Raw genomic sequence first — 27814 nt, forward strand, 5'->3', positions numbered from 1 at the left:
ACCAAACGGAGGATCGGTGGCCGTTTTGCACCGATTTTTCTGTCGTAAAACACCACCGATCCCACACCGGCGTCAGGACATAGCCTGAAAATCAGAGAATCCAGCCCGTTATATCTCATGCATCTCATTAACACAAGAACAGTGGGGGTATAACAAAAATTGTTTTCCATTATACTCTGTAATTAGTTCTCCCTCTGTGTACCCAAACAGGTGTCGGAATGTGGCAACTAGGGGCTTTTCACAGTAACTTCATAGAACATACAGCGCAGAAGGAGGCCATTCGGCCCATCGAGTCTGCACCGACCCAATTAAGCCCTCACTTCCGCCCTATCCCCGTAACCCAATAACCCTTCCTAACCTTTTTTGGTCACTAAGGGCAATTTATCATGGCCAATCCACCTAACCTGCACGTCTTTGGACTGTGGGAGGAAAGCGGAGGACCCGGAGGAAACCCACGCAGTCACGGGGAGAACGTGCAGACTCCGCACAGATAGTGATCCAGCAGGGAATCGAACCTGGCACCCTGGCGCTGTGAAGCCACAGTGCTAATCACTTGTGCTACCGTGCTGCCCCTTGCAGTGTTAATGTAAGCCTACTTGTGATAATAAAGATTATTATATATTATATATCCCACACTTCACGTGTTACACTGATATATCCCACACTCCTCACTGTAACACTGATATAACCCACACCTCTCGCTGTAACGTTCTTGATATATCCTATATTTGTCACTAAAGGAATTCCAAGTAGAGCTCACAACCAGTCTGGAAAATATTCAAACATCCAACTCAGTTCCAAAACAAAAGTGGGATCAAATAAAGTCAGCTGTACTAGACTCTGGCCCAGACTGGTTTTATTGAAAATGATGCTGAAAAATGTGACCTCCTAGAACATAAATGAGCTTCCTTCATTGCCAGGCAGAATAACCTAACATCGAACGTCAAGAAGGCAGCATTCCCACAGTTCAAGGTTGACATCCAAAGCCAAATCTGGAAGATAAATAACATGTGGTGGGAAGAGAAAGCTCGAGAGATCATCCTGAAAGGCAAAGCTTTTTGGAAGCCACGAGAGCCATCTATCGACCGAGGTCCAATGTACAAACCTCCCTTCGCTCACAGGATAATGTTTATCTTCTCAAGGACGACAATGCCACCCATAAACTCTGGAAAGAACTTTGTCAACAACTCAATTTTGAATCCACAGTAGCAACCGAACTCTCTAGGTTAACCATCATTATCTTGTGGTAGAATCTGAGGGGGAATCACCATGGATAGGTTAAGGTGCAAAAAGCAGTCAGAGATGAAAAGTCTGCGGCCCCAATGGCATTCCAGCTGAGATCTTCAAAGCTGGATGACTTTTGCTCGCATCAAGATTCCATGTGTCGAATGGTGTTGGCAGGAGCACCACAACGTTGTATTCAACTAACTCATGGATCGGCTGTCAGCTCCTCTGATGTTACAATGCTTCGACACCCAATCACCAGTTCTCTGATCATAATAATCTTTATTATTGTCACAAGTAGGTTTACATTAACACTGCAATGAAGTTACTGTGAAAATCCCCGAGTCACCACACTCCGGCGCCTGTTCGGGTACACTGAGGGAGAATTCAGAGTGTCCAAATCACCTAACAAGCACCTATTTCGGGACTTGTGGGAGGAAACCGGAGCACCCGGAGGAAACTCATGCAGACACAGGGAGAACGTACAGACTCTGCACAGACAGTGATCCAAGCAGGTATCAAAACCAGGCACTGTGAAGCAACAGTGCTAACCACTGTGTTACCATGCTACCCCTGCAGATGCCTCTTAGCACGGAATAGTGTGCTATATTGGCATATTGGCAGAAAATGGCTTTTGTGTCAGGGGTTCTCACTGACACAGAAACTTGCTCTGCCCAGACCGGGAAGGAACTCCTTGCTCTCGTCTTTGCGTGTCAAAATTTCCATAATTTCATCTGTGGCTGCCCTGCCAACATTTAAACTGATCACTGCCGCTCATCACCATCCGTAAAAGGCCCCTCTATACTCAAGCTCCAACGCTACACCCTCAGTTTGATCTACAAGCGTGGCAAGAAACGATACCTCACCAATGCTCTCTCCAGGGCTTACTTACCCACCACTGAGCATGATCAAGTGTTGTTGTCCCGCAGAATTGAGGAACTCAAAGCTGCCCTGGGTATATATGTGTGCTGGATTTTTTTAAATGGGGGAAAGGGACATGCTTGGGCTTTGAGTCAGGATTTGTCGCCAAAACTTATGTTCTTTGCAATTTAAGTATTCAATGTTCTGATACTGCATTCAACATTGTTCTTTACATGCGAGTGTGGGTTATCCCAACTAAAATGGGGAAGATGTACAATGTGTATCCATGTATAAATGGCCATGTCCTGTACACAGGTAGGAATGTAGCTCAGTTCTTAACAATGTGCTTACACGGATGGCCCATAGCACGTTTTTAAACTTTTCAGAGGAACCTTCCGCGTTGCAGAGAAATCCAAGAAATATGTCAAGAAAAACACCAAGAATTCTTCATTGCATTCATATATCTGACCAGAGCTTTTAGCTCTGTAAATCATCGGGCTCTGCGGATTGTGTTCCAAGGGTTTGGATGTAGAAGAAATTCCATCACAATCCTGCAATTGCTTCATGACGATATAATGGACAACTGTGCTGAGAGGGAGATCAGAAACAGACACCATTGAAATCCAGACTGGAGTTAACCAAAGCAGTGTGGAGTTAACGAAAGCAGTACCCTACTTAATCATGTCTGATGATGGACACAACAGAAGTACACACGAGCGTATGAAATGGGAGAAGTAGGCCATTCTGCCCCTTGAACCTGCTCAGCCATTCAATAAGATCAAGGCTGATCCGCTTGTGTTTCGAATTACACATTCCCATCTACCCCTGACAACCTTTGATTCCCTTGTCTAACAATCTATCTACCTCCGCCTTATAAATATTGAAGTCTATTGGCCGAAGAGAGACAGGCAAACCGTACTTCTTGCCTCTCACTAACTGTGCGTAAGCAGAAGCTGTTTTGAATTATTTTAAAGTATGCTGTGGCATGTTAACCAAACTCTCGGTTTGCGTAATCTAATTTACTAATATTAGCGCACATGCGCACACACGTACACACACACTTACAACTATGGATAGTAAGAGTACAAGAACCATGCAAACGAATAATAATTTATGTTGGAGCTCGAGTCAGCCGGCTAAAGACCGGAATTGTAGAGTTCTCTTTACAGTTGCCGCTGATATTGCAAGATGAACTTAGTACTGGCTGGGTCAGTTCTGCAGGCGATGATAGGTAATCTTCCAGCAGAAACAGGTTCCGAGGAGCAGGCCGCTGTTCAGTATGGGTTTCTGTTTCTTAGAGGTTAACCAGTTGGATGTTAAACAGCAGACTCCCTGTGAGGCCAAAGGTGTAATATTAAAACTGTCTGATGGGGTTAGGCCGCAAAAGGGAGATGCGCCAGAGAGGGCGGGGCCGGTCTGATGGAAAGCGCGGGCTTTTTCCCGCGCTAGGGAAAGAAGGGGGCAGGGCCGGGGGGGAAGGGCGGTGTTGGAGAGGAGCGCCCGCTGATGGACAGGAGTGGGCGGGGGGGGGGGGGGGAGACTACCACACTGGGGGGTCGATGGAGTGGCGGGAGTGGCCGGGGTCAGCAGGAGTCAGCTGACTTACGGGAGTGCTAGGGGGGGAACAACGTAGCTAGGGGGGGACCTAGCGGGGGGACTGGATTGCGGCTGCATTGGCCAAAGGTGAGTTGGAGCTCGGAGAGAGAGTCGGGGCGGGGGTCTGTCGCTGGGGGGAATGGAGAGTGCGGGAGGCGCGGGCACGTGGCTGGCCTAGAAAAGGGGATGGCTAATCGGCAGTGGGGGGGAGTGGGAAGCCCCCTGATCCGGCTGATAACTTGGAATGTGAGAGGCCTGAACGGGCCGGTCAAGAGGGCCCGTGTGTTCGCGCACCTGAAGGGACTGAAGGCAGATATGGTTATGCTCCGGGAGATACATTTGAGGGTGGCAGATCAGGTCAGGCTGAGAAAGGGGTGGGTAGGGCAGGTTTTTCACTCGGGGTTGGACGCAAAGAATTGAGGGGTGGCGAATTTGGTGGGGAAGCGGGTGTTGTTTGAGGCGCTGAACATCGTAGCAGACAATGGAGGTAGGTATGTGATGGTGAGCGGTAAGCTGCAGGGGGTGCGGGTGGTATTAGGGAATGTATATGCCCCGAATTGGGACGATGCCGGATTTATGCGGCGCATGTTGGGCCGGATTCCGGATCTGGAGGCAGGGAGCTTGATAATGGGGGGGGACTTCAACACGGTACTGGATCCAGCATTGGACCGCTCCAGGTCCAGGACGGGTAAGAGGCCGGCGGCAGCCAAGGTGCTGAGGGGGTTCATGGACCAGGTGGGAGGAGTGGATCCATGGAGGTTTGTCAGGCCGCTGGCCAGGGAATTTTCTTTTTTTTCCCACGTCCATAAAGCCTTCTCCCGGATAGACTTCTTCCTTATGAGCAGGGCACTAATTCCGAGGGTGGAGGGCACGGAGTATTCGGCCATAGCCATCTCAGACCATGCCCCGCATTGGATGGAGCTGGAGCTAGGGGAGGAGAGGGATCAGCGCCCGCTGTGGCGCCTGGATGTGGGCTTGCTGGCGGATGAGGAGGTGAGCGGGCGGATCCGGGGGTGTATTGAAAGCTATCTAGAGGCTAACGATAATGGGGAGGTGCAGGTGGGGGTGGTCTGGGAAGCGCTGAAGGCGGTGATTAGGGGAGAGCTAATCTCCACTAGGGCCCACAAGGAGAAGGAGAGGAGAGAGAGGGAGAGATTGGTGGGAGAGATTTTAAGGGTGGATAGGAGGTATGCAGAGGTCCCCGAGGAGGGTCTACTCAAGGAGCGACGAAGCCTCCAGGCCGAGTTCGACCTGTTGACCACCAAGAAGGCAGAGGTGCAGTGGAGGAAAGCGCAAGGGGCGGTGTATGAGTACGGGAGAAGGCTAGCCGGATGTTGGCACACCAGCTTCGGAAGCGGGAGGCAGTGGGGGAGATTAGGGGAGTTAGGGATAAAAGGGGGAACATGGTGCGGAGTGCGGTGGGAATAAATGGGGTATTTAGAGACTTTCATGAGGGGCTGTATAGGTCTGAGCCCCCGACGGAGGAGGGGGAGATACGTCGATTTTTGGATCGACTGAGGTTCCCGAGGGTGGAGTGGGAGCAGGTGGCTGGTCTTGGGGCACCGGTAGGGCTGGAGGAGCTGACTAAGGGGCTGGGGAGTATGCAGTCGGGGAAAGCACCGGGGCCAGATGGGTTCCCGGTGGAATTTTACCGGATGTACATGGACCTGCTGGGCCCTCTATTAATGAGGACTTTCAATGAGGCGAGGGAGGGGGGGCCCTACCCCCGTCGATGTCCAGGGCGCTGATCTTGCTGATCTTGAAGCGGGACAAGGACCCATTACAGTGTGGGTCGTATAGGCCAATCTCTTTCCTCAACGTGGACGTGAAGCTGTTAGCGAAGGTGCTGGCTAACAGAATTGAGGACTGTGTCCCGGGGGTGATTCACGAGGATCAGACGGGTTTTATTAAGGGAAGGCAGCTGAATACCAATGTGCGGAGGATCCTTAACGTAATCATGATGCCTACAGTGGAGGGGGAGGCGGAGATAGTGGCGGCGATGGACGCGGAGAAGGCCTTCGATAGGGTGGAGTGGGGGTACCTCTGGGTAGTGTTGAGGAGGTTTGGGTTGGGGGAGGGGTTCATTAGTTGGGTTAGGCTACTTTACGAAGCCCCGGTGGCGAGTGTGGCCACGAATCGGAGGAGGTCGGAATAGAACATAGAACGATACAGCGCAGTACAGCCCCTACTTTCGGCTGTACCTGGGGACGAGGCAGGGGTGCCCCCTATGCCCCTTGCTATTTGCATTGGCAATTGAGCCTTTGGCTATGGCTCTAAGGGAGTCCAGGAACTGGAGGGGCTGGTCCGGGGGGGGAGGAACACCGGGTTTCGTTGTATGCCGATGACCTGTTACTGTATGTGGTGGGCCCAGTGAGGAGGATGCCGGAGATGATGCGGATCCTCAGGCAGTTTGGGGACTTTTCCGGGTATAAGCTCAACGTGGGGAAGAGTGAGCTCTTCGTGGTACACCCAGGGGACCAGGGAAGGGGGATAGATGAGCTTCCACTGAAGAGAGCGGAAAGGAGTTTTCGGTCTGGGGATCCAGGTGGCCAGGAGCTGGGGGGCCCTACACAAGCTCAACTTGACGAGGCTGGTGGAGCAGATGGAGGAGGAGTTTAAAAGGTGGGATATGCTGCCACTCACCTTGGCGGGTAGGGTACAGTCGGTGAAGGTGACGGTGCTCCCGAGGTTCCTTTTTATATTCCAGTGCCTCCCCATCCTGATCCCTCAGGCCTTTTTTAAGCGGGTCAGTAGGAGCATCATGGGATTCGTGTGGGCGAAAAAGACCCCGAGGGTGAGAAGGGTGTTTCTGGAGCAGAGTAGGGACAGAGGAGGGTTAGCGTTACCTAATCTGTGTGGGATTACTGGGCTGCCAATGTGGCGATGATACGCAAGTGGGTAATGGAGGGGGCGAGGGCGGCGTGGAAGAGGCTGGAGATGGCGTCCTGTGTGGGCACGAGTCTGGGAGCACTGGTGACAGCACCGCTGCCGTTCCTGCCGACTAGGTACACCATGAGTCCGGTGGTGGCGGCGACTTTGAAAATTTGGGGGCAGTGGAAGCGCCACAGGGGTGAGGTAGAGGCTTCAGTTTTGTCCCCGATCCGTGAGAATCATCGGTTCGTCCCGGGGAGAATGGATGGAGGGTTCCTGAGCTGGCACAGGGCAGGAATTAGAAGGATGGGGAACCTGTTTTTAGATGGGACGTTTGCGAGCCTTGGGGCGCTGGAGGAAACATTCGGGCTTCCCCCCCGGAAATGCCTTCAGGTACATGCAGGTAAGGGCGTTTGTAAGGCGGCAGGTGAGGGAGTTCCCGCTGCTTCCAGCACTCAGGATCCAGGATAGGGTGCTCTCGGGGGGGGTGAGTTGGAGAGGGCAGGGTCTGGGCGATCTACCAGGAGATGCAGGAGGAGGAGGAGGCCTCGGTGGAGGAGCTAAAGGGTAATGGGAGGAGGAGCTTGGGGAGGAGATAGACGAGGGTACATGTGCGGATGCCCTGGGTAGGGTTAATTCTTCCTCCTCTTGTGCCAGGCTTAGCCTGATACAATTTAAGGTTCTTCACAGAGCGCATATGACAGGGGCGAGGCTGAGCAGGTTCTTTGGGATGGAAGGCAGGTGTGGGAGGTGCTCGGGGAACCCAGCAAATCATACTCATATGTTCTGGGCGTGCCAGGCGCTGGATGGTTTCTGGAGGGGTATTGCGAGGACGATGTCTAAGGCGGTGAACACCCAGGTTAAACCGAGCTGGGAGTTAGCACTATTTGGGGTATCGGACGAGCCGGGAGCGTAGGAGGCGAAAGAGGCCGGTATTCTGGCCTTTGCGTCCCTGGTAGCCCGGCGGAGGATTCTGCGACAGTGGAAGGGTGCGAGGCCCCCAAGCGTGGAAGCCTGGTTCAGCGACATGGCAGGGTTCATTAAATTGGAGAGGGTAAAATTTGCCTTGAGAGGGTCTGTGCAAGGGTTCTTCAGGCGGTGGCAACCGTTCCTAGACTTTCTAGCGAGGCGTTTGGAGGTGGTCAGCAGCAGCAGCAACCCAGAAGGGGAGGGGGGGAAGGAGGGGGGGTGTACTTTGTGTTTTCTAATGTGTTTATTATTGCTTAATGGGGGGTTTGTATATTGGGGGAATTCGTGATGTAGTTGTAAGATGTTTATTTATGTGTTCTTTGTTTTTCTTTTTCTGTAAGTTTGTTGAAAATATGTAAAAATTTGAATAAAAATATTTCTTTTAAAAAAACTGTCTGATAGGCCAGAGGTTTGGATCATGTGGCATCGCCCATTAATGGATAACTGCAGCTTAACAGTCAGTTTCCATGCTTCTGTCCAGTTTCCATTGTTCTCCCTCAGGTGAGAGATGATGAGGGATATTAGCATTTCTTTCAGTATAGTAAGTTTCAATATCCCCCTTTTGTGATAGCTCCGATTGGGGAGCTATTTGGTCTGCACTTCCTCCGCTTTCATTGATTCCATGGGGTTTGCACATTGAGGAATGAGATTCCACAGGCTGAGAGGGGAATTCTTTTGTTTTTGTAATTCTTGGTGGGAGCTTCCAGGACAAAGGGTCAATCCTGTGATCATGTGACATGTGGCAGCCATTTTGTTTGTTCAGCAGAAAGGCCATTTAAAAAAAATAGCAATAAGAATAACGTTTTGAACATACAATGTTGAATTTAGTTTCATGTCATAGGGACCCTACTTAAGCAATGCATAATGCATGGCACCTCAATTGTGAAGCACTTTTGAGACATGCAGAGGAAGGAAGTCCCAAAAATATGTTATAAATAATTGTATCAAACGCATCCTCAAGAAACATGTAATTCTTCACATTGACTATCTGTCTGCCTGTAAGTGCACCGCTTGGTGAGGTATCATGCCAATTCTGAGACAGGTCTGTCTACCGAAAATTGGGAGTGCCTGCCTTACAAATGGCCTATCTTCCCTGAGTGCCTCTGAAGTGGACTGAAGTCTGCTAATAATGCAGATCTCTGTTCCAAACCCAGACCATCTGCTCTGGAACAAGGCTGCCTACCTCAGAACTAAAATGGCTGACCTTCATCGAGTTGTCTTGTCTCTGCTGAACCTGAACCATCTCTACTGAAGTCAACCCGAACACCAGGACTGGTGTTGGCCCTAAGATAGGAGCGGGTGCAGATCTCTGTTCTGGATTATTAATGTCAGAGGAACCTGCAGCGCTCTAACACTGGAGTTCACACTCTTAAAAGGCTCATTAATAAGAGAAGTGGTGTCTGTGTTTCCTCCTGTCTCTTAATTGGTTCTATAATCATTTCTCGTATAATGTGGATCTGCTTTCTTCATTTTTTGACTGCTCTCAGTGGGGCTGTGTGGCGCTAGACCCTGCTTTGTGGTCTCTGTGTCCGGCAACACTTGAGAGCTCTCCGGCTGATTCTCCCCCACTTAATGAATCCTTGAAGACGAAAGGAATAATTAGCCAGCCTGTGCCACATTGTGATGGAAATGCTCTCCACGACCATTTAGTGCTCATTAGTGGTAAGCGGATACTCTACAGTGTCATTTTCATTTCCGTTTTGAACTTCAATGATTTCAGGAGGCAAATGGTCTTGCCCGTAATTTGCTTTTATTCGGTGTTCCCACCCCAGGCAACCCTTGCCCCGACATCACCCCATCATCTGGGTGTGCAAATTCTCACTGAAGGACTGGTTTTCATGCTGGTTGGAAATCAATTGATAGGGGCGGCACGGGGGTGCAGTGGTTAGCACTGCTGCCTCACAGTGCCAGGAACCCGGGTTCGATCCCAGCGTTGGGGGACAGCCTGTGTGGAGTTTGCACATTTTCCTCGTGTCTGCGTGCGTTTCCTCCTGGTGCTCCTGTTTCCTCAAAACTTGCAGGTTAAGTGGATTTGCCATGCTAAATTTTCTATAAGTCTCCAAAGGTAAGGTGGGGTTACGGGGATAGGGCGGGGGATTGGGCCTATGTAGGGTGCTCTTTCGGAGGGTCGGTGCAGACATGATGGGCCGAATGGTCTCCTGCACTGTAGGGGTTCTATGATTACCTCAAGTAGCCCTTTGACCCTTTAGGATTCTGAGCTAGGAGGGAAAGGGGAGGTTGACAGGCGAAGGAATGGTTGAGGAGAACAGAGAAAGAGGAGGGGCTACAGGATGGAGGAGAAGAGATGGGGTGCGGCCAATCGAGTGGCATTGTGCAAGGGCCAATTTGCCTCGGGCTACAAGTTTGGAGCTGCACTGTGCCAGGGTGTATGTTTAGCTGGTTTAGCTCACTGGGCTAAATCGCTAGCTTTTAAAGCAGACTAAGGCAGGCCAGCAGCACGGTTCAATCGTGCCAGCCTCCCCGAACAGGCGCCGGAATGTGGCGACTCGGGGCTTTTCACAGTAGCTTCATTGAAGACTACTCGTGACAATAAGCGATTTTCATTTGACTGTTTAGCACAGGGCTAAATCGCTGGCTTTGAAAGTAGACCAAGGCAGCCAGCAGCACGGTTCAATTCCCGTACCAGCCTCCCCGAACAGGCGCCGGAATGTGGCGACTAGGGGCTTTTCACAGTAACTTCATTTGAAGCCTACTTGTGACAATAAGCAATGTTCATTTTTTCATTTCATGTCGATGTCTTTATTGGTGAGGAGGGACTGAATTTTCCCTTTCATCTGGTCGGAAGTTGGGGAGGGCCGGGTAGAAGTTCTTTATTGCTGCGGTTGTTTTCCAGACAATTGAGCAGTTAATCAGAGGATTTTCAGGCATGGCGGGCAATTGCCTAATACAGAATTCAGTCCCTCGTACCTTAGCAGGCTCACTCTGAGAAATTGTTGTGTTATGCTGCTTCGGATAACACAGGCTGCTACTTGATGCAGTCTTAACTAAAGGATGCTCCAGACTCTGAAATGAGTTCAACGTGTTTATTGAACTATTAACACAGTTCTCAAATGAGTTTGACTCTCTGCTAATCTAACTGTAGTAACTCAGACTAACTGTACCAGCTTGCTCTAAGCCACGTGCTGGGGTGTGATGCTGCTGATCAACCCTGTCTAACTCTCTAGATGTCGGTCTGTGGAAAGAGGCAGGGAGTGAGTGTCTCATCCCTTTTCTAGTGTTTATATCATGCCCCCTTGTAGTGATGCCACCTCTGAGTGTCCTGACTGCCCATTGGTTGTGTCCTATTCTGAGTGTTCATTGGTTGCATGTTTGCAGATCAAGACAGTAGTGATCAGATTTTCCTGACTGGCTGCAGCCTACAGGCTGGCATGAAAACTGTGAATGGAATCATTTTTCCAAACATTCTTGCAGGGACAGGAGCGGCACTCCTGCACTCGACAGCAGCCCTGGCAAACACAGCCGGCCAGCATCACCACCCTGCCCACCCCCCAGGGCACGTAGATGCCCATATCTAAACGCGCACTCAGTCCCATTCATCCATCGCCCCTCTGCTTGCTGACTGACACTGACTCCCAGTCCGGCAATGCCGCAATTTTCTAGTCTCCGCTTCCCGCCACCCACCCCCCTCCCCACTTCCCCCACTCCATGCGCTCACCCGTCCTTATCTCTGTGACCTCTGCATCCCTTGAATTTTGGCCTCTTGCACTCACCAGGTTTTAAACACTACACTCGTTGTGGGAGTGTCTTCAGCTGACAGGGCTCTAAGCTCTAAATTCCCCTCCCTAAACCTCTCCAATTCTCCGCTCTCTTTCCTCCTCAAAGATGCTCCTTCAAAGCTACTATATTGGCCAACATGTGCAGGTTAGGTGGATTGGCCATGCTAAATTGCTCCTTTGTGTCCAAAATGTTAGGTGGGGTTACAGTGATAGGGTGGAGACATGGGCTTAAGTAGGGTGCTCTTTCCAAGGACCAATGCAGGCTCGAATGGCCTCCTTCTGAACTGTATATTCTTTGAAGTTTGCGGTCATCTGCACTAATATTGTCTTCTGTGGCTCGGTATCAAAATTTGCTTCAAGAGGTTCCTGAGGCGATTTATTATGTTAAAAATGCTATATAAATAAGTGCAAGTTGCCGTTGAGACTCAAAGGTCCCCGCAGGCGGCAGAAATAGCCCGAACCTCATGTGCTGAAACCGGTAGCTCGTCTAAGATATTGAAATAATACCACGGCGCGAATCAGAGTTAACGCCTTGAGTCCATATGACCTTTCTACATAACTGAAGAGCGAAAGAATGGTTTTTTTTTACTCGTTCATGGGGGCATTGCTGGCTGGGTCAGCATTTATTATCCATCCCTAATTGCCCTGGAACTGAGTAGCTTGCTGGGCTATTTCAGAGAGCATTGCCCTTTAAGGCAACAGTATCCAAACTTTTGGTCATCGGTGGCCCTTCCCGTTCTTACTGTCAAACGATGCCAACCAGGATAACCATCTAAATTCACGTTCCCATAGACTTGTGTTTACCCTAATCTACTGGTTCCAATTTATCCACTTCTAAGGAAGTAATCCTGAGGGCAGTCCCCGCAGGGGTGCGGAATTTCGATGCGAAGGGAGAAATAAGGACACAAGTGGAATTTGGCTTCACACTGCTCTATGGGCCGAGCAGCTGAGGCTTAGGAAGCTCACTTGGGGCCGTGGATGCAACTCAGACATCGCAGGGTCAGCACCTCAATGAACTATGACCCTCATGGCGGCTGCCTAAAGCTGGATGAGTGCATGCAGGTGTCATGATGTGGGATTGAACACAAGCACACTTGCTATCCCGGGATTTGTGCTGTACCGAACAATCCGGGTGGAATTTTCCAGCCCCGTCAACGGCAGGCATCGCCAGCCGTGGGCGGGAACCGGAAAATCCTGCCTTCTGACTGAAGACAGTGTCCGCCCCTTACCAGCTGCAGAGTCCACTTGGCTGGAGATGAACGCGGAAAAGGTAAAACTGATCTGCTTGCGCTGAGACAATCAGGTGCCTGTCCTTGGTGGTGGAATCTGACGGAGCCAGAGGGAAAGATTATGTAAACACAGCATTGATCTACCACAAACAGGACACAAAGTTAAAGGACAGAGACGGTCCCGGCAGAACTTGGGAAAAGGAATGCAGTGAGTAGCAACGGCACAAGCTGCAAATCTCTCCCTGACACTGACCCCTCCCCCCCTTGTTTGCAACTCCAGTTCAGCACTATGTTCTTGCCCAATTGGAACACGGCACCTTGAGGACAAAGGTCAATCCAGACCAGTAAGCAGAGAAAAACTGCAGCATTGAAAACTGGCTTTCCGTCCCTGCGGTTTAAAGGATTCATGGAGTGGGTTAAGGTGCTTTGAATTCAAAGTTTTCCGCTGACAAAGAGCTGTTTCAACCGACGTTTCAGTGACCTTGTGATAAGGGGAGTGATCGCATTCATTACCAGAGCTCATTCCTGTTATATTCCCCCTTTCGCATTCGTGGATCCTCCAGTTCCCATCTGCTGCCTTCTGACATTGGCCTGCCTCACAATGCCTGTGATCCACGCTTTGAGAGACGGGCAGTTCATGCTGGTCGGGTCTGCGGTCCTGCTTGCTGGCGGCTACACCTTCTACCAAATCTGGAGACGCCACGTGGCCTCAAGAGGAAAGCCAGAGTCGAAGGAGAATGTGTACGAAACACAGAGGGCTCTGAACGAATACCTCCTCTTCCACTTCGGCTCACCTCAGGAACTGTCGCTGCACATCACCGACCCGGTCTCGCTCCAGAACTTCCCGCAGAGGTGTGCTCAGGAATGCATCAAATATTTTTCTCAACAGGTAACAGACACAGCTCAGGTTGAACCTCCAGTTAAAACTTCTTGCAAATAATTATTATAAAGAACTGCAGGGGCTCGGTCAACATCAGAAGAGAAAAAAAAGAGAACATCTAACACTGGGTGGGGTAGTGGGTCAGACACTGTCCTTTCTCACTCTGGGACTGGGTGGGACAGTGGGTCAGACACTGTCCTTTCACACTCTGGGACTGGGTGGGACAGTGGGTCAGACACTGTCCTTTCACACTCTGGGACTGGGTGGGACAGTGGGTCAGACACTGTCCTTTCACACTCTGGGACTGGGTGGGACAGTGGGTCAGACACTGTCCTTTCACACTCTGGGACTGGGTGGCACACTGGATCAGACACTGTCCTTTCACACTCTGGGACTGGGTGGGACAGTGGGTCAGACACTGTCCTTTCACACTGTGGGACTGGGTGGGACAGTGGGTCAGACACTGTCCTTTCACACTCTGGGACTGGGTGGGACAGTGGGTCAGACACTGTCCTTTCACACTCTGGGACTGGGTGGGACAGTGGGTCAGACACTGTCCTTTCACACTCTGGGACTGGGTGGGACAGTGGGTCAGACACTGTCCTTTCTCACTCTGGGACTGGGTGGGGCAGTGGGTCAGACACTGTCCTTTCACACTCTGGGACTGGGTGGGACAGTGGGTCAGACACTGTCCTTTCTCACTCTGGGACTGGGTGGGATAGTGGGTCAGACACTGTCCTTTCACACTGGGACTGGGTGGGACAGTGGGTCAGAGACTGTCCTTTCTCATTCTGGGACAAGGTAATGGGTAAATGGGATTGTGAGATTCCAATTTCAAATCCCATGGTGGCATTTAAACACGTACTCTTAAGGACAGCACAATGGCGCAGTGGTTAGCAGTGCTGCCTCATGGCGTCGAGGTCCCAGGTTCGATCCCGGCTCTGGGTCACTGTCTGTGTGGAGTTTGCAGATTCTTCCTGTGTTTGTGTGGGTTTCGCCCCCACAACCCAAAGCTGTGCAGGCTAGGTGGATTGGCCATGCTAAATTGCCCCTTAATTGGAAAAAATTAATTGGGGACTCTAAATTTATAAAGAAAAGAAAATAAATGAAAATAAACACGTACTCTGGATTACTCCAGTGCTTAGGAAATTCAATTGCCACGCTGATGCAAAAACTGAACATTTTTCTCAGTTTTATTTATTCAAGAGTTACCTGGGCCATATCTAACCTGTTTGGTGTTTCTATTGCTAATAAAACTGGAATAAGCATTTCACTCCCCAGCACTCACTTTACAGCACTAAACTGACTTGAAAATATTGATTTAAAATTTGCATGAGAGGAAAAACAAGGAATTGGAATTTACTTCCAGTGAAAAGCTGCTGATGTTGTGAACAGTTGCAGAGAGAGCGAGAGGTTTTGTGATGTTAAACCTTGAATGTGGAAGCAGAAAATTAAAGCCTAAAAAAGGGCCAGCAACATTGTGGACAGGATTGAGTGAATAGGGGCAGAGTCAGTGAGGAGTATTTCCACGCTAATCCTGGCTGCCCCTGAATTTTTAATGCCTGGCAGGGCATTGATTGACCAAGGGCACGTTTTCCACTCCTATCTGTGGACCAAGTCCCACCTTGAGAGCTCCAACCAGATGGCCGACAGGTTTGTAGTCCCTGCAGTGCCAGGTTTGAGTTGTGGCCGCTGCTGGGACTACACCCAGTCTCCCAACGTGAGGAGATCATGGAGGTCAGACTGGAGGTAAGTTCAGGGAGGTCTGGCTGGCAAGCCCCAATGTGGGGAGTGAGATAGGGTTGGGGGCCAGGTTTAAGAGGCTGGGAGAGGAGCGTTAAAGAGACCTATGATCATGGGGAGTGGGTGCCTCTGATGGGCACAGAGAACCCCCAAAGCAGATATCCTTGTTGCCCAACACCAGCCTGCGCAGCTAAAGCTAGCATGCTACCCAATTGGCGTGGGTCCTCCCTTCCGCAGGTGAAATGTTTGGCCACTTAAGGGCCTCTACGGGCCTGATGTCTGCACATTGGGCAGCACGGTAGCACAAGTGGATAGCACTGTGGCTTCACAGCGCCAGGGTCCCAGGTTCGATTCCCCGCTGGGTAACTGTCTGTGCGGAGTCTCCCCGTGTCTGCATGGATTTCCTCCGGGTGCTCCGGTTTCCTCCCACAGTCCAAAGATGTGCAGGTTAGGTGGATTGGCCATGATAAATTGCCCTTAGGGACTAGAAAGGTTAGGAGGGGTTATTGGGTTACGAGGATAGGATGGAAGTGAGGGCTTAAATGGGTCGGTGCAGACTCAATGGACCGAATGGCCTCCTTCTGCAATGTATGTTCTATGTTCTGTTCCCCAGGTTAAATTGGGAGACGGGTCAGATGAGAGTGGTAGGCAGCCTGCAGGCCACATGCTGTATTTTACGAGCCGTCAAATGTATTAGCGGGTGAATGCGAAATGCCAAACTTTGAATTTTTAAGTGGCCACATAGATTGGGCAGCACAGTGATTAGCACTGCTGCCTCACAGTGCCAGGGACCCGGGTTCGATTCTGGCCTTGTATAATCATCTGAGGAGTTTGCAAATTCTCCCTGTGTCAGCGTGGGTTTCCTCTGGGTGCTCCTGTTTAGAAACATAGAAAAAAATAGAAGCAGGAGGAGGCCATTTGGCCCTTCAAGCCCGCTCCGCCATTCATTATGATCATATCTGATCATCCAACTCAATAGTCTAATCCCGCTTTCTCCCATCTCCTTTGATCCCCTTCGCCCTAAGTGCTATATTTACCTGCTTCTTGAAACCATACAATGTTTTGGACCTAACTACTTCCTGTGGTAATGAATTCCTCAGGCTCACCACTCTCTGGATGAAGAAATTTCTCCTCATCTCTGTCCTAAATGGTCTACCCCATATCCTCAGACTGTGATCCCTGGTTCTGGACACACCCATCATCGGGAACATCCTTCCTGCATCTACCCTGTCCAATCTTGTTAAAATTTTATAAGTTTCTATGAGATCCCCCCTTATTCGTCTGAACTCCAGCAAATACAATCCTAACCGATTCAATCTCTGCTCGTACATCAGTCCTGTAATCCCAAGAATCAGCCTGGTAAACCATCTCTGCATGCCCTCTATAGCTAGAACATCCTTCCTCAGATAAGGAGATCAAAACTGCACACAATATTCCAGGTGGGGCCTCACTAGAACCCTGTATAATTGCAGCAAGACATCCCTGCTCCTGTACACGAATCCTCTCACAATGAAGGCCAGCATACCATTTCCCTTCCATACCACCTGCTGCACCTGGATGCTTACCTTCAGTGACTAGTGTAGCAGGTCTCGTTGCGCGTTCCCCTCTCCTAATTTATGGCCATTCAGCTACTAGTCTGTCTCCTTGTTTTTGCTGCCAAAGTGGATCACGTCATATTTATCCGAATTATACTGCATCTGCCATTCATTTGCCCACTCACCCAACTTGTCCAAATCACACTGAAGGATCTCTGCATCCTCCCGAAGTCCAAAGATGTGCAGGTTAGGTGGATTGGTCCTAGGCAGTGTGGGGCTGCAGGAATAGGACGGGGGATTGGTCTGAGGTAGCGTGTTACAAGAACATTGGTAGTGTTATATGGAGCAGTGGTTAGGTCATATTGTGTACAGTGCTGATGCCCCATTGTCGAGACGATATTAAATCCACGGAGACAGTTTCACCAGGATGGAACCAGGGAAAGGGGACTACAGTTATAAGGAGAATCTTCAGGCCCGAATTTTCCTATAAGGGTGGAAAAATGCGAATTGTGCACTTCTGCAGCTTAGAAATGCACACCCTTCCCATATGTGACTTTGCCCGGCGTTTTTGTTTATTCACGTAGGGTTTGCGTGCACAGTGCAGTTTGTGACGATGATGGAATGAGTGAGGAGTGTGACTGCAGAGGTAGGTTGGTTAGAAGGCCTGCCTCTATTCTCAGGGACAGCAGTCCAGCTTCAAACATCATTTGAAATCCCCCACCCGCAAACCTCACCCCCATCCCCACGCCTCTCAACCCACCTTCTCTGCCATCTCCATGCCCCCCCATGTATCCCTCATAACCACTCACCCATGATCCACTATGTACCGTCCTCAGTAGCCATGAAATAGCAATGGTATTTATTTTAAATGCAGGTGTAAAAATAATTAAACATTTAATAATGTCACATAATAATGTTCAAAAGTCTATACTGTAAAAACTGTTGTCCATAGGAAAAAAGTTGAGCCTTTCCGCAGTCATTAAGCTGTGTAAAGAACAACCATGTACCTTGAAACCACAAAGGCAAAATATACTATTACAAACACATAAAACTGTCAGTCAATCCCTAGGACAGCTGTGTACTCCAACAGTTTTTTTTAGGACTTATCCAAGCGTTCATTGTGGCCAAATCTATCAAAACAATGGCTTCCAACTCCAAAATATAAAATTAAAAGAACAGGTGGTAACTTTTCAAAGCTGATTGCCTGACAATAAATGAAGGGGAGCAAATGCTTAGTTTCCTGTACCTTTCAAAAGTGAGGCATGTTCTTTCAGAGTCAGAGCTGTCTGTATATTTAAATTCTAGTACCAAACATGAAAAGGAGAATTCACCAACATATTTTTGAATGCTTTGTAACATTTTCTGCAGCGAATAAAGTACTGTAATGCATGTCAACACTTACAGAACGGTAGTCAATGTAAGGGTCAACTTACCTGTGCAGGACAGAGCCCTATAATGGATTGCTGCATTAAAAACATAACTACGGCGGGGGGGGGGGGTCACGTGATGTAAGGGAGGGGCTGCATTTTCACGAGCTTCATCTCTTTTTAATCCAACTTTTTTATCCTTGTGCACATTTGTTTTTTGTCCTTTCTTGATTTACATGGTTTATACTGTATCGAGAATTGTTGGTTGATGTTTCTGCATGATGGAGCCGAGGTGGAATGCTTAAATCCTCACTTGCTCGTGGCAGCTAGAAGGAGTTGGGGTGGGGCCCTACCTTTAGTGGCGCAGTTGCTTTGGAGCGAGCTTCCACCCTGATGATCTGGTGCGCAACACGGATAATAGATGACAATGAAGATGCTGTTATGGCAAACAATCTCGGCTCTGAGGTATAGATCGTCAGGTCCCAAGTCAGAGAGTTGAGGGGTGTTTTTATCGGGGCACACGAGGAGGTTCTTGCATTAGAGAAATTTGATGGAGCACCTCTAATCCTGTCTTTGGGGCCTGGGGTTGGTGTAGCCTGCCGATTGCCGGTCTTGTGTTGTCTTGTTCTGAATGTTGGTCGTGAGGGCTTGGGGATGGCGAGTTGGTCATCATCCCTTGGTTGGGGTCTAGGTTGTTGACTGCCTGGACTCTGAGGAGACGACATGATGGAAGTAATGGTGCTCATGCTTTGATTATTGGAATCCCTGAGAGATCCTGAAGAGTGCGCATTGATCCTGATCTCATCTTTCTTTGTGCGCCTGTGAAGAATTTTTTATCCGGTGGACTGTCTTGCGTTTCTGCATCTCGGTTATTATCCTGGACTTTGCTCCCTATTGATCATGTTGTTGTCCCCTGATGTTGTCAATTGTTTCCTTTTACAGGTAAGTAAATAATGTTGGTGTAATGGCCTGTACCACTGAGTTTCCTGACTTAACTAGTTTATATCATGTTAAGACAAATGTTGAATGTGGGATTTGTGCTCAGACTTTATCCTAAACGTTTTGGGACTTATATTGTCCGGCAATCCTTGTGGTGGAAGGAGGAGGGGTGCGTTTTGTTGTTTCTACTATCCCCGTCACACTTAGAAGGAAGATGAGTGGAGCCAGAGCGGGGTGAGGGGTGAAGAGTTGGAGTTGGTACGGTTAGTTTGTCCTCGCTGTGGACAGTTAGGGCACATATTTTGTTTTTTTTCCCCTTATTTTTGTTCTTTCAATTTGGATCAGAGCATCCATTCTTTCTCTCTTAGATAGCCAAACCCTTTTTTCTGAGTGGTCCTGGTTGTTGAGTGGGTTCGCTGGTGCTAGGGTAAGGAGGGCTGGCCCTCCCGCCCTCAGGGACCCCTCCCCTTTGGGATGTGTGCCGATGACCCCCTCTTCTCTAACAACAGGGTCCCACCACCCCCACCCTCCCCCCCGCTCCCCACTTCCGGCTGGGATCTGATGATATCCTTTTTAACCTTGAGACATTTGCATTGTGGGTATCAGTGTAACTTTCCCCCTGAGCTCTGGGTTTCTTATTCCTCTGTTATTTTCCTTTGCAGCTATGGGTATGATGTAACTCTGTGCTGTTGACTGTATCCTGCTCCGGTGCAGATAGAACTTGTACCCATGGAGGGAACATATTGGGGATATTGCCCCGACTCATCCGGCTTAATTTGTTCCTATGTTTGCAATGACTTTTGTTCTGTCCTGTACCTGTTCCTCATTGATACCTGTGGCTTTTTTTCTCTTTTTTCGTTTGTTTTGATGTGATAAAAAAAACACAACCACGTTATAATGCAGCATCTAATAGTGAAATTTGACGGTGTGAAAACATTTTGCACATAGCTTTCAAAATGCTCTCAATTCCTCAGCAAGCTTCCCCAGTGGTCATGAATTCTCCAAGGAATTGCATTTTATTCGGGCTTACAAAACCTGCACCAGCAGACGGAAAGAGTATGCGGGAGGAAATATAATTTTCCGGTGCTCTTTTCAATGGGGATCCTAACCTCGGAAGAGGTGTGCAGTGTTTTCCATTTTCGACCCGCAAAAAAGTCAAATGAAAATGGCGCACAGTCAGGAAGACAGAGCAAAATCCTTTTCCTTGCAAAATAAAAGTTCAGTGTTTCACGACCCAATTTATACTTCCATTGTGAGACAAACATCTGGCCCTTTATCTGAGCTGAGGGTGTTAACTTAACTGAGGTTTTAAAAAAAAATTATGAGTGGTTTTGATAGAATGAATGAGGAAAGGCTCTTTTCCCCACTTAGGGAGTCAGAGATGAGGAAGCATCATTTTAAGATGATAGTTGAGAGTGAGGATTGAGTTTCAGACTAGTTCTTGTTGTGCAAATGTGATGGGATGGTTTGCCATAGAGAGTAGTTAAGGCTATTGTGTGATTTGAGGGCAGAGTAAATAAATATTTGAATAGGAAAGTAGAGGGATATGAAGAGGGAGCAGGGCATTGGGATCAGTTTGGGATATTTTTTTAATCAGTTTATGGGATGCGGGGCCACTGGCAGGGCCAGCATTTATTGCCCATCCCTGAGGGCATTTAAGAGTCAACCGCATTGCTGTGGGTCAGGGGTCACATGTAGGCCAGACCAGGTAAGGATGAGAGATTTCTTTCCCGAAAGAACATGAATGAACCAGTTGGGTTTTTACGACAATCGACAATGGTTTCATGGTCATCATCAGACTTTTCATTCCAGACTTTTTTGAGTTCCGATTTCACCATCTGCCATGGCGGGATTTGAACCCAGATCATTACCCTTGGCCTCTGGATTACTAGTCCAGTGACAATACCATTAAACCACGGCCTCCCCTGCTCTAGCAAAGAGCTGGCATGGTTACAATGGCTGCATAACCATCGGATGTGTTCTCAACTTCTACGGCTTTATGTTGTTTTTTAATGATCCATGGCATGTATGTGATAACATGTTTTCATATATGATGCAGTATGATGGACGTACAGTGCGATGGGTGGCTCCTGCACCTGCACTATCGTGCACTGGGAAGGGGAGAATCATTTTTATATTATTCGAGTGTCAAACGTAACTGGATTTTCTTTCTGTCAGTTCTAAACCCTTGGATGTGCAAATGATTGTGTTACCAGCTCAAAGTGTATATTCGGGCTGTGAGTCTTAAATGTGCTTGAAACAAATCACACTGCAAAACGTTAACCCATCTTTTCTCTGTGTGCCCTGCTGTTTTGTAGTCATTTACACTGTCAATGCACTTGCAGGAATGGATCACAGCTGTTAGGCCCCCGGCCAGCGGAAGTGCAGATTATATCCGCAGCGATCATCTACAAGAAATCCTGTGCCATCAGGAAATGGAGCTAAAACAGATAAGAGTAGTAACTGATAGCGTGGAGTGATTGGAGGCAGTAATCTGAACTCCAGTGTTCAGCAGTCAGGCTTCAAGTCCCAGTTTAGATCCTTGAGCATATAATCCGGGCTGAAACTCCAATGCAGTACGCAGGGAATGCTGAGAGTGCCGTCTTTGAATAAGATTTTAAACTAAGGTTTGTCTGCCTTTTTGAGGTGGGCGTAAAATATCCCATTTCAAAGATAGTAGGGGGGTTTTGCCCCTGGTGTCCTGGCAAATATTTATCCCTCAGCCAACATCATTAAACTATATGTTTATTATAGCACAGCTGTTTGTGTGGTCTTGTTGTGCCCACGTTGGCTGCTGTGTCTCCGACATTACAAAAGGGACTACACTTTGAAATTACTTCTTTGGGTGTAAGGGAACGGTGGAACATTCTAATGTTGTGAAAGGTGCTGTGTAAATGAAAGTCTGTCTTTCTTTTCCAAAAATGACCATGTCATCCATGATCCATCTCTGACCCTCTGGAAGATGGAGTCATTTCATTTGTAACCTGTCTATTCACCTTTGGCAGAGTGGTGCCCCCTGCAGAGCCCTGGACCTCGGCTGTGCGGTGGGGAGAGCGTCGTTTGAACTGGCACGGGTATTTCAGGAGGTGGTGGGCATCGACTTCAGCCTCTCTTTTGTGACCGCTTGCAACCAACTGAAAGAACAAGGCAAGCTCCCTTACAATGCCAGGACTGAAGGAGATCTGAGCACCCAGCACACTGCTGTGGTACCCAAGGACATTGTAAGTACTTAGTCAAGTCTTTACTAATACCTCCCTTCCATTTTTTTCATGGTGCTCTCTCGCTCTCTCCCTTTCCGTTCTGCTTCTATCCCAATTTGCCATTCCTTACAAATCCATGACCACCACAATCTAGAAGGATAAGTGCAGTAGATACAGGGGAGGTTTCCCTCCAAGCCACTCACCATCCCGACTTGGAAATATATCGGCCGTTCATTCACTGCCGCTGGGTCAAAATTCTTGAATTCCCTCCCTAACAGCACGGTGGGTGGACCTACACCATCGGGACTGCTGAAATTCAAGAAGGCAGCCCGCCACCACCTTCTCAAGGGCATTTAGGGATGGGGAATAAATGCTGGCCTAGCCACTGACGCTCACATCCCATAAATAAAAAATGTTAAATGCCCCATTTTTGTGTGCCCCTATCATAATTCCTTTCCTTGTTGGATTGACTAGGGATGACAGTCAGGTGACCGACAATTTCTCTCATCTATAGCCAAAGCCCCATGGGAGCTCCTCATGCCCTCACTGCAGAATCAAATCCGAGGCTATTTTACCTTCCGTGCTGCCTGGATACCCACCATCACTCCATTTGGTGCAAACGTCTGTCAGTCAAGAGTAAGGTCAGTAACTTGGCTGGTCCCCCAGTGCCAGATGAGGTCTAGATTCGCATCCAGCTCTCCCAGACCATGATGCTACATATGAATGAATGGGCTGGATCATTTCGAGGCCATGGGAAACATAAATACGAGCAGCGAAATGTGGGAGACGGCCAACATTTGGATTCAGTGAAGCCAACGTTCACACCAGAAGCCTGCGAAATGTCCAAAAGCGTTTGCACTGAACTCGGTTCACATGCCAAACATGTCCTGCTGCGATTTGCAGAACTTTGTTATCATTTCAGATTAGCAGTTTGTTTCCTTATTCCCACAGCTAAGTGTCGAGGTGTTTTTCAGTTCATTGATGTCACTGAGGCAAAATCTGCTTGTAGAATAATGTCTGCGCCCAGTTGAGTAATAGGATCCTCACTCATTAGTGTCAGAAAATGGAGATCAGGGGCAAAATTCTCCAGTATCGGCGCGATGTCCGCCGACTGGTGCCCAAAACGGCGCAAATCAGTCGGGCATCGCGCCGCCCCAAAGGTGCGGAATGCTCCGCATCTTTGGGGGCCGATCCCCAACCTTAAGGGGCTAGGCCGGCGCCGGACGAATTTCCGCCCCGCCAGCTGGCGGGAAAGGCCTTTGGTGCCCCGCCAGCTGGCATGGAAATGACATCTCCGGGCGGCGCATGCGCGGGAGCGTTAGCGGCCGCTGACGGCATTCACGCGCATGCGCAGTGGAGGGAGTCTCTTCCGCCTCCGCCATGGTGGAGACCGTGGCGAAGGCAGAAGGGAAAGAGTGCCCCCACAGCACAGGCCCGCCTGCGGATCTGTGGGCCCCGATCGCGGGCCAGGCCACCGTGGGGGCACCCCCCGGGGCCAGATCGCTCCGCGACCCCCCCAGGACCCCGGGCCCGCCCGCGCCGCCTTGTCCCGCCAGTAAGGTAGGTGGTTTAATCTACGCCGGCGGGACAGGCATTTTAGCGGCGGGACTTCGGCCCATCCGGGCCGGAGAATCGCGGGGGGGGGCCCGCCAACCGGCGCGGTGCGGCGCGATTCCCGCCCCCACCGAATATCCGGTGCCGAAGAATTCGGCAACCAGCGGGGGCGGGATTCACGCCAGCCCCCGGCGATTCTCCGACCCGGCGGGGGGTCGGAGAATCTCGCCCCAGCGCTGTCAATTAAACACTGCAGATAGCGAGAAACAGCGAGCTAAGAACCTCTCAAATCTGCAGGATCTGATTTGAATCCAGCTCAGACTGGGAGCAATCTTTGGGGGGCACGATAGCACAGTGGTTAGCACTGTTGCTTCACAGCTCCAGGGTCCCTGGTTCGATTCCCGGCTTGGGTCACTGTCTGTGCGGAGTCTGCACGTTCTCCCTGTGTCTGCGTGGGTTTCCTCCGGGTGCTCCGGTTTCCTCCCACAAGTCCCGAAAGACATGCTTGTTAAGTAATTTGGACATTCTGAATTCTCCCTACGTGTACCCGTACGGGCACCGAATGTGGCGACTAGGGGCTTTTCACAGTAACTTCATTGCAGCGTTAATGTAAGCTGACTTGTGACAATAAAGATTATTGTTATTATTATCTTTACTCTTGTACTTAAACTCTGGCTGCATGGTGAGACAGCGTAGAGGGAGCTTTATTGTGTAGTTGGTCTGGGTGGGTTGGGGAAGGGGACTGTTGGGGGAATATTCTTTGCTGTACTCAATGCTGATACAGACAATAAGAAACAAATTCCATTTCTGGCAGTGATGTCGCTGATTCTCATCGCAAAAAGGCACCACCATTCCCGCCTGGTCACTTGGTGTTTTTATTTTGTTCTGCAGGATCGAAGTCGCTGCTTCTTCAGGCAGGGTGATGCCTGCAATCTACCTGCAGATCTGGGATCCTTTGGCTGTGTGCTGGCAGGGAACCTGATCTGTCGTCTCCCCGACCCCTTTGTCTTCTTCCACAGACTCCCAGGTCTCGTGGCCCCGGGCGGAATTCTTGTCATTACATCACCGTATACCTGGCTCGAGGAATTCACACCCAAGGTAAAACAACAGCTTCCAGTTTGAAATCTTCCAGTCGCGGGGCTCCCTATGGACCCACAGTAGCTCTCTATGAACAAATGTCTTGGAAAGTGTCAGGGCTATACTTATTTTGCTGATTGTCCGAATTACAGAGAACATCGGTTCGACTGATGAAATAGCGACTGGTTCCTCCTACTCCCTGTCTTCAAAAGATACACAGATACATGGAAAATAGGAGCAGGAGGAGGCCTTTTGGCCCTTCGAGCCTGTTCCGCCATTCATCATGATCATGGCTGATCATCCAACTCAATAACCTAATCCTGCTTTCTCCCCATAGCCTTAGATGTGTTGGAACCTACATGTTCAGACTTTGCCTGCTCTCTGAATCCTTCGTACTTAGAGCAGGCTGAGCACCACGGATGTTTCAGAGTCAGGTTTTTCTGCACTTTGAATGACAGCAACCGTCTTCTAGAATGTGTCACTGCCCCCTCTGATGTAGTCCATCAAGCTACATGTCAGATCCAGCTGGAGTTAGATCGATGGCAGACATCTGTAATGTCTCTAATACCGAGTGAGGGAGTTATATCAAGGCGACATTGATAATACCGGTGACAGGGTCTGAGGGAGCTAGATCAAGGGTACATATCTAATGACTGTGATAGAAATTCAGTTGGGAATTCAGAAGAAACTTCTTTATCGAAGGAGTGGTGAGAACGTGGAGCTCACTGCCACAGGGAGTTGTTGAAGTGAATGGTTTAGATGAATTTAAGGGGAAGCTAGACAAGCATACGGAGATGAATAGAATAGAGGGTTAAATGGTAAATTTGGATGAGGAAAGATAGGAGGAGGCTTGTGTGGAGCATAACCACTGGCATCAACTGGTTGGTCAAATGGCTTATTTCTGTGCATCTACCCTGGATAATCCTATGTAATCCTACCTAATAGAGATCACGGAAGTTAGACCGAGGGTGTATCTTTGTCATACTGCTTTATTTAAACATTGGAGATCAGAGCCCCATGGTTCAGATACCTCGTCACAGCTATATAACTCTACACAATTGCAGGCACTTGCAAACAAACCTGGGCCACTCCAGTAGAGATCCCCGTTCCCCATTTAAACATTGCAGCTTCAACCATCTGCTCCTGTCGGCTCACAGCTAGGGGGTAAGATTTTGTTGAGCAGAGCACATACCTGACCAGAAGCTGAAGCAGAAGCTGCGATATAAACTAGCGGTGCCACAGGTAAGCTCCTGGAGTGCTTACCTGAAAGCATCAGCTCCCCATACAGCACCACTGTATAAATTATAAGGGGGAATCATTCTCTACGCCAGAGAGCTGTGGAGGCTGAGTCATTGAATATATTCAAGACTGAGATAGGCAGATTCTTGAAGTTAAGGGTTATGGGGAGCAAAGTGGATGTTGAGGCCAAGATCAGATCAGACAGGATTTTACTGAATGGCTCAGCAGGTTTGAGGGGCCGTTTAGCTTACTCCTGCCCTAGTTATGGTTATTATGTTCCTCAGTATAAAAGCTCAGTAGATCCAAGAAGCTGGTTCAAAGGAACTTTATTCATAACCAAAAGATAAGGCCGCAACACGGCCTACAGCACATAGGTCCCAACCGGGACTACCGATCATGTCGGTCACAATCCGGGCTGGCTTTTAAAGGATTGATTCCAGAAGTCCCAGCTGTTAAGCCTCTTCCCATTGGCGGGGGAGCTCGTAATCCATGAGCCCTATGGAGCGATCAATCGGGTCATCCCCATGGGTCTCGTGAGGGTTATTGCACTCAGATGTCAAGAGCTACGCCAGATGTGAACATGTGACTATTACACAGCAGTAGTTAATAGTGTGCTTGGCTGATTAACTCCCGGCCTTTGGTCACTTTCATTTCACTCTCGTTTTTTTCTCTTGACACAGTCACTGTGGTTGGGTGGGTACGAGGATGACTCCGGCAAGGAGGTGCTAGGGTTCGAAACCATGAAGCGAGTCTTTGCTCCGCACTTTGAGCTGCTTGCCGAGAAGAATGAGCCCATCCTGATCCGGGAGACAGCGCGCAAGCACCAGTGGACAGTGGCTCACATGACCATATGGAGACGGGGAACCTACTGAAATTCAGCAGCCATCTTTGCTCACGGTGGTGAAACATTTAGGATGCACAAACTAGTTTGTTTTTCAGCTAAGTAAACAAAAATTGGCATAAAAGGGACATCAGTCGACACCAATAAAATAGGAGGATGCAGAATTTCCAGAAACCAACTCGGAAATATAAATAGAGGGTTCCTGCCCCATCCCAGACCTCCCCCGCCCCCCATCCGCCCATCCCCACATTAGGTTGCAAGTGATGGCACAGTCCCTCACTCAGCATCCAATTTTCCTCTTAGACATCATGACACCATCTCCTCTCCCTAATGCTCATCGGCGTTGTAAAGGAACCTGCGGATGCCCCTGAATGTCACCCTGAAGTAATGCAGGGTATCTGGAGCAGTACAATCTATTCCCCTGAACAGACTTTGCCTGCTCTCTGAATACTTTGTACTTAGAGCAGGCTGAGCACCACGGATGTTTCAGAGTCAAGTTTTGCTGCACTTTGAATGACAGCAACCGTCTTCTAGAGTGTGTCACTGCCCCTTCTGATGTAGTCCCTGTATTCTGAGAACTCATTTTGGTGACAGGGTATGTACAAATAAGGATAGAATCAATAAAGATTTCACTCAGCCGTTCTCCCTCGTCTTTCTGTAAGTGTTGAATAAAGAATGAAGACTGTACAATTTGAGGTTCTGCTTCAATAACATTGTCCAATGCTAGAACGTGGAGTCACCTAATCAGTTACATGATTAGGGTCTACACAACAACAATTTGGATTTCTACATCATCTTTTATGTTGTAAAAACATCCCACGGTGTTCCAGAGAGTGTTTTTTTTTTAATTTTATTCTCCTCCATTTTCACATTTTCTCCCACATTTACATCCATCAACAATAAACAATAATCAGCAAGATATGTCAATCCCCATAACAACGATCCCATCCGC

At 49.1% G+C, this 27814-nt stretch overlaps 2 protein-coding genes across 33 annotated transcripts in view; one reads left to right on the forward strand and one right to left on the reverse strand.

The window, feature by feature from the left end:
- Window positions 1-27814, reverse strand: part of kif1aa (kinesin family member 1Aa) — a 511250-nt gene that overhangs the window by 358524 nt on the left and 124912 nt on the right. The gene's annotated exons all lie outside the window — the stretch shown is intronic.
- On the forward strand, window positions 12543-27504 carry LOC140390010 (uncharacterized). The gene is made up of 4 exons (XM_072474775.1): window positions 12543-13376; window positions 21957-22172; window positions 24597-24803; window positions 26702-27504. The coding sequence occupies exons 1-4, from the start codon at window positions 13089-13091 to the stop codon at window positions 26891-26893; spliced, it is 903 nt and encodes a 300-aa protein (XP_072330876.1). The 5' UTR covers window positions 12543-13088; the 3' UTR covers window positions 26894-27504.

Source organism: Scyliorhinus torazame, chromosome 14 (assembly GCF_047496885.1).
Source record: "Scyliorhinus torazame isolate Kashiwa2021f chromosome 14, sScyTor2.1, whole genome shotgun sequence".
Taxonomy (NCBI): Eukaryota; Metazoa; Chordata; class Chondrichthyes; order Carcharhiniformes; family Scyliorhinidae; genus Scyliorhinus; species Scyliorhinus torazame.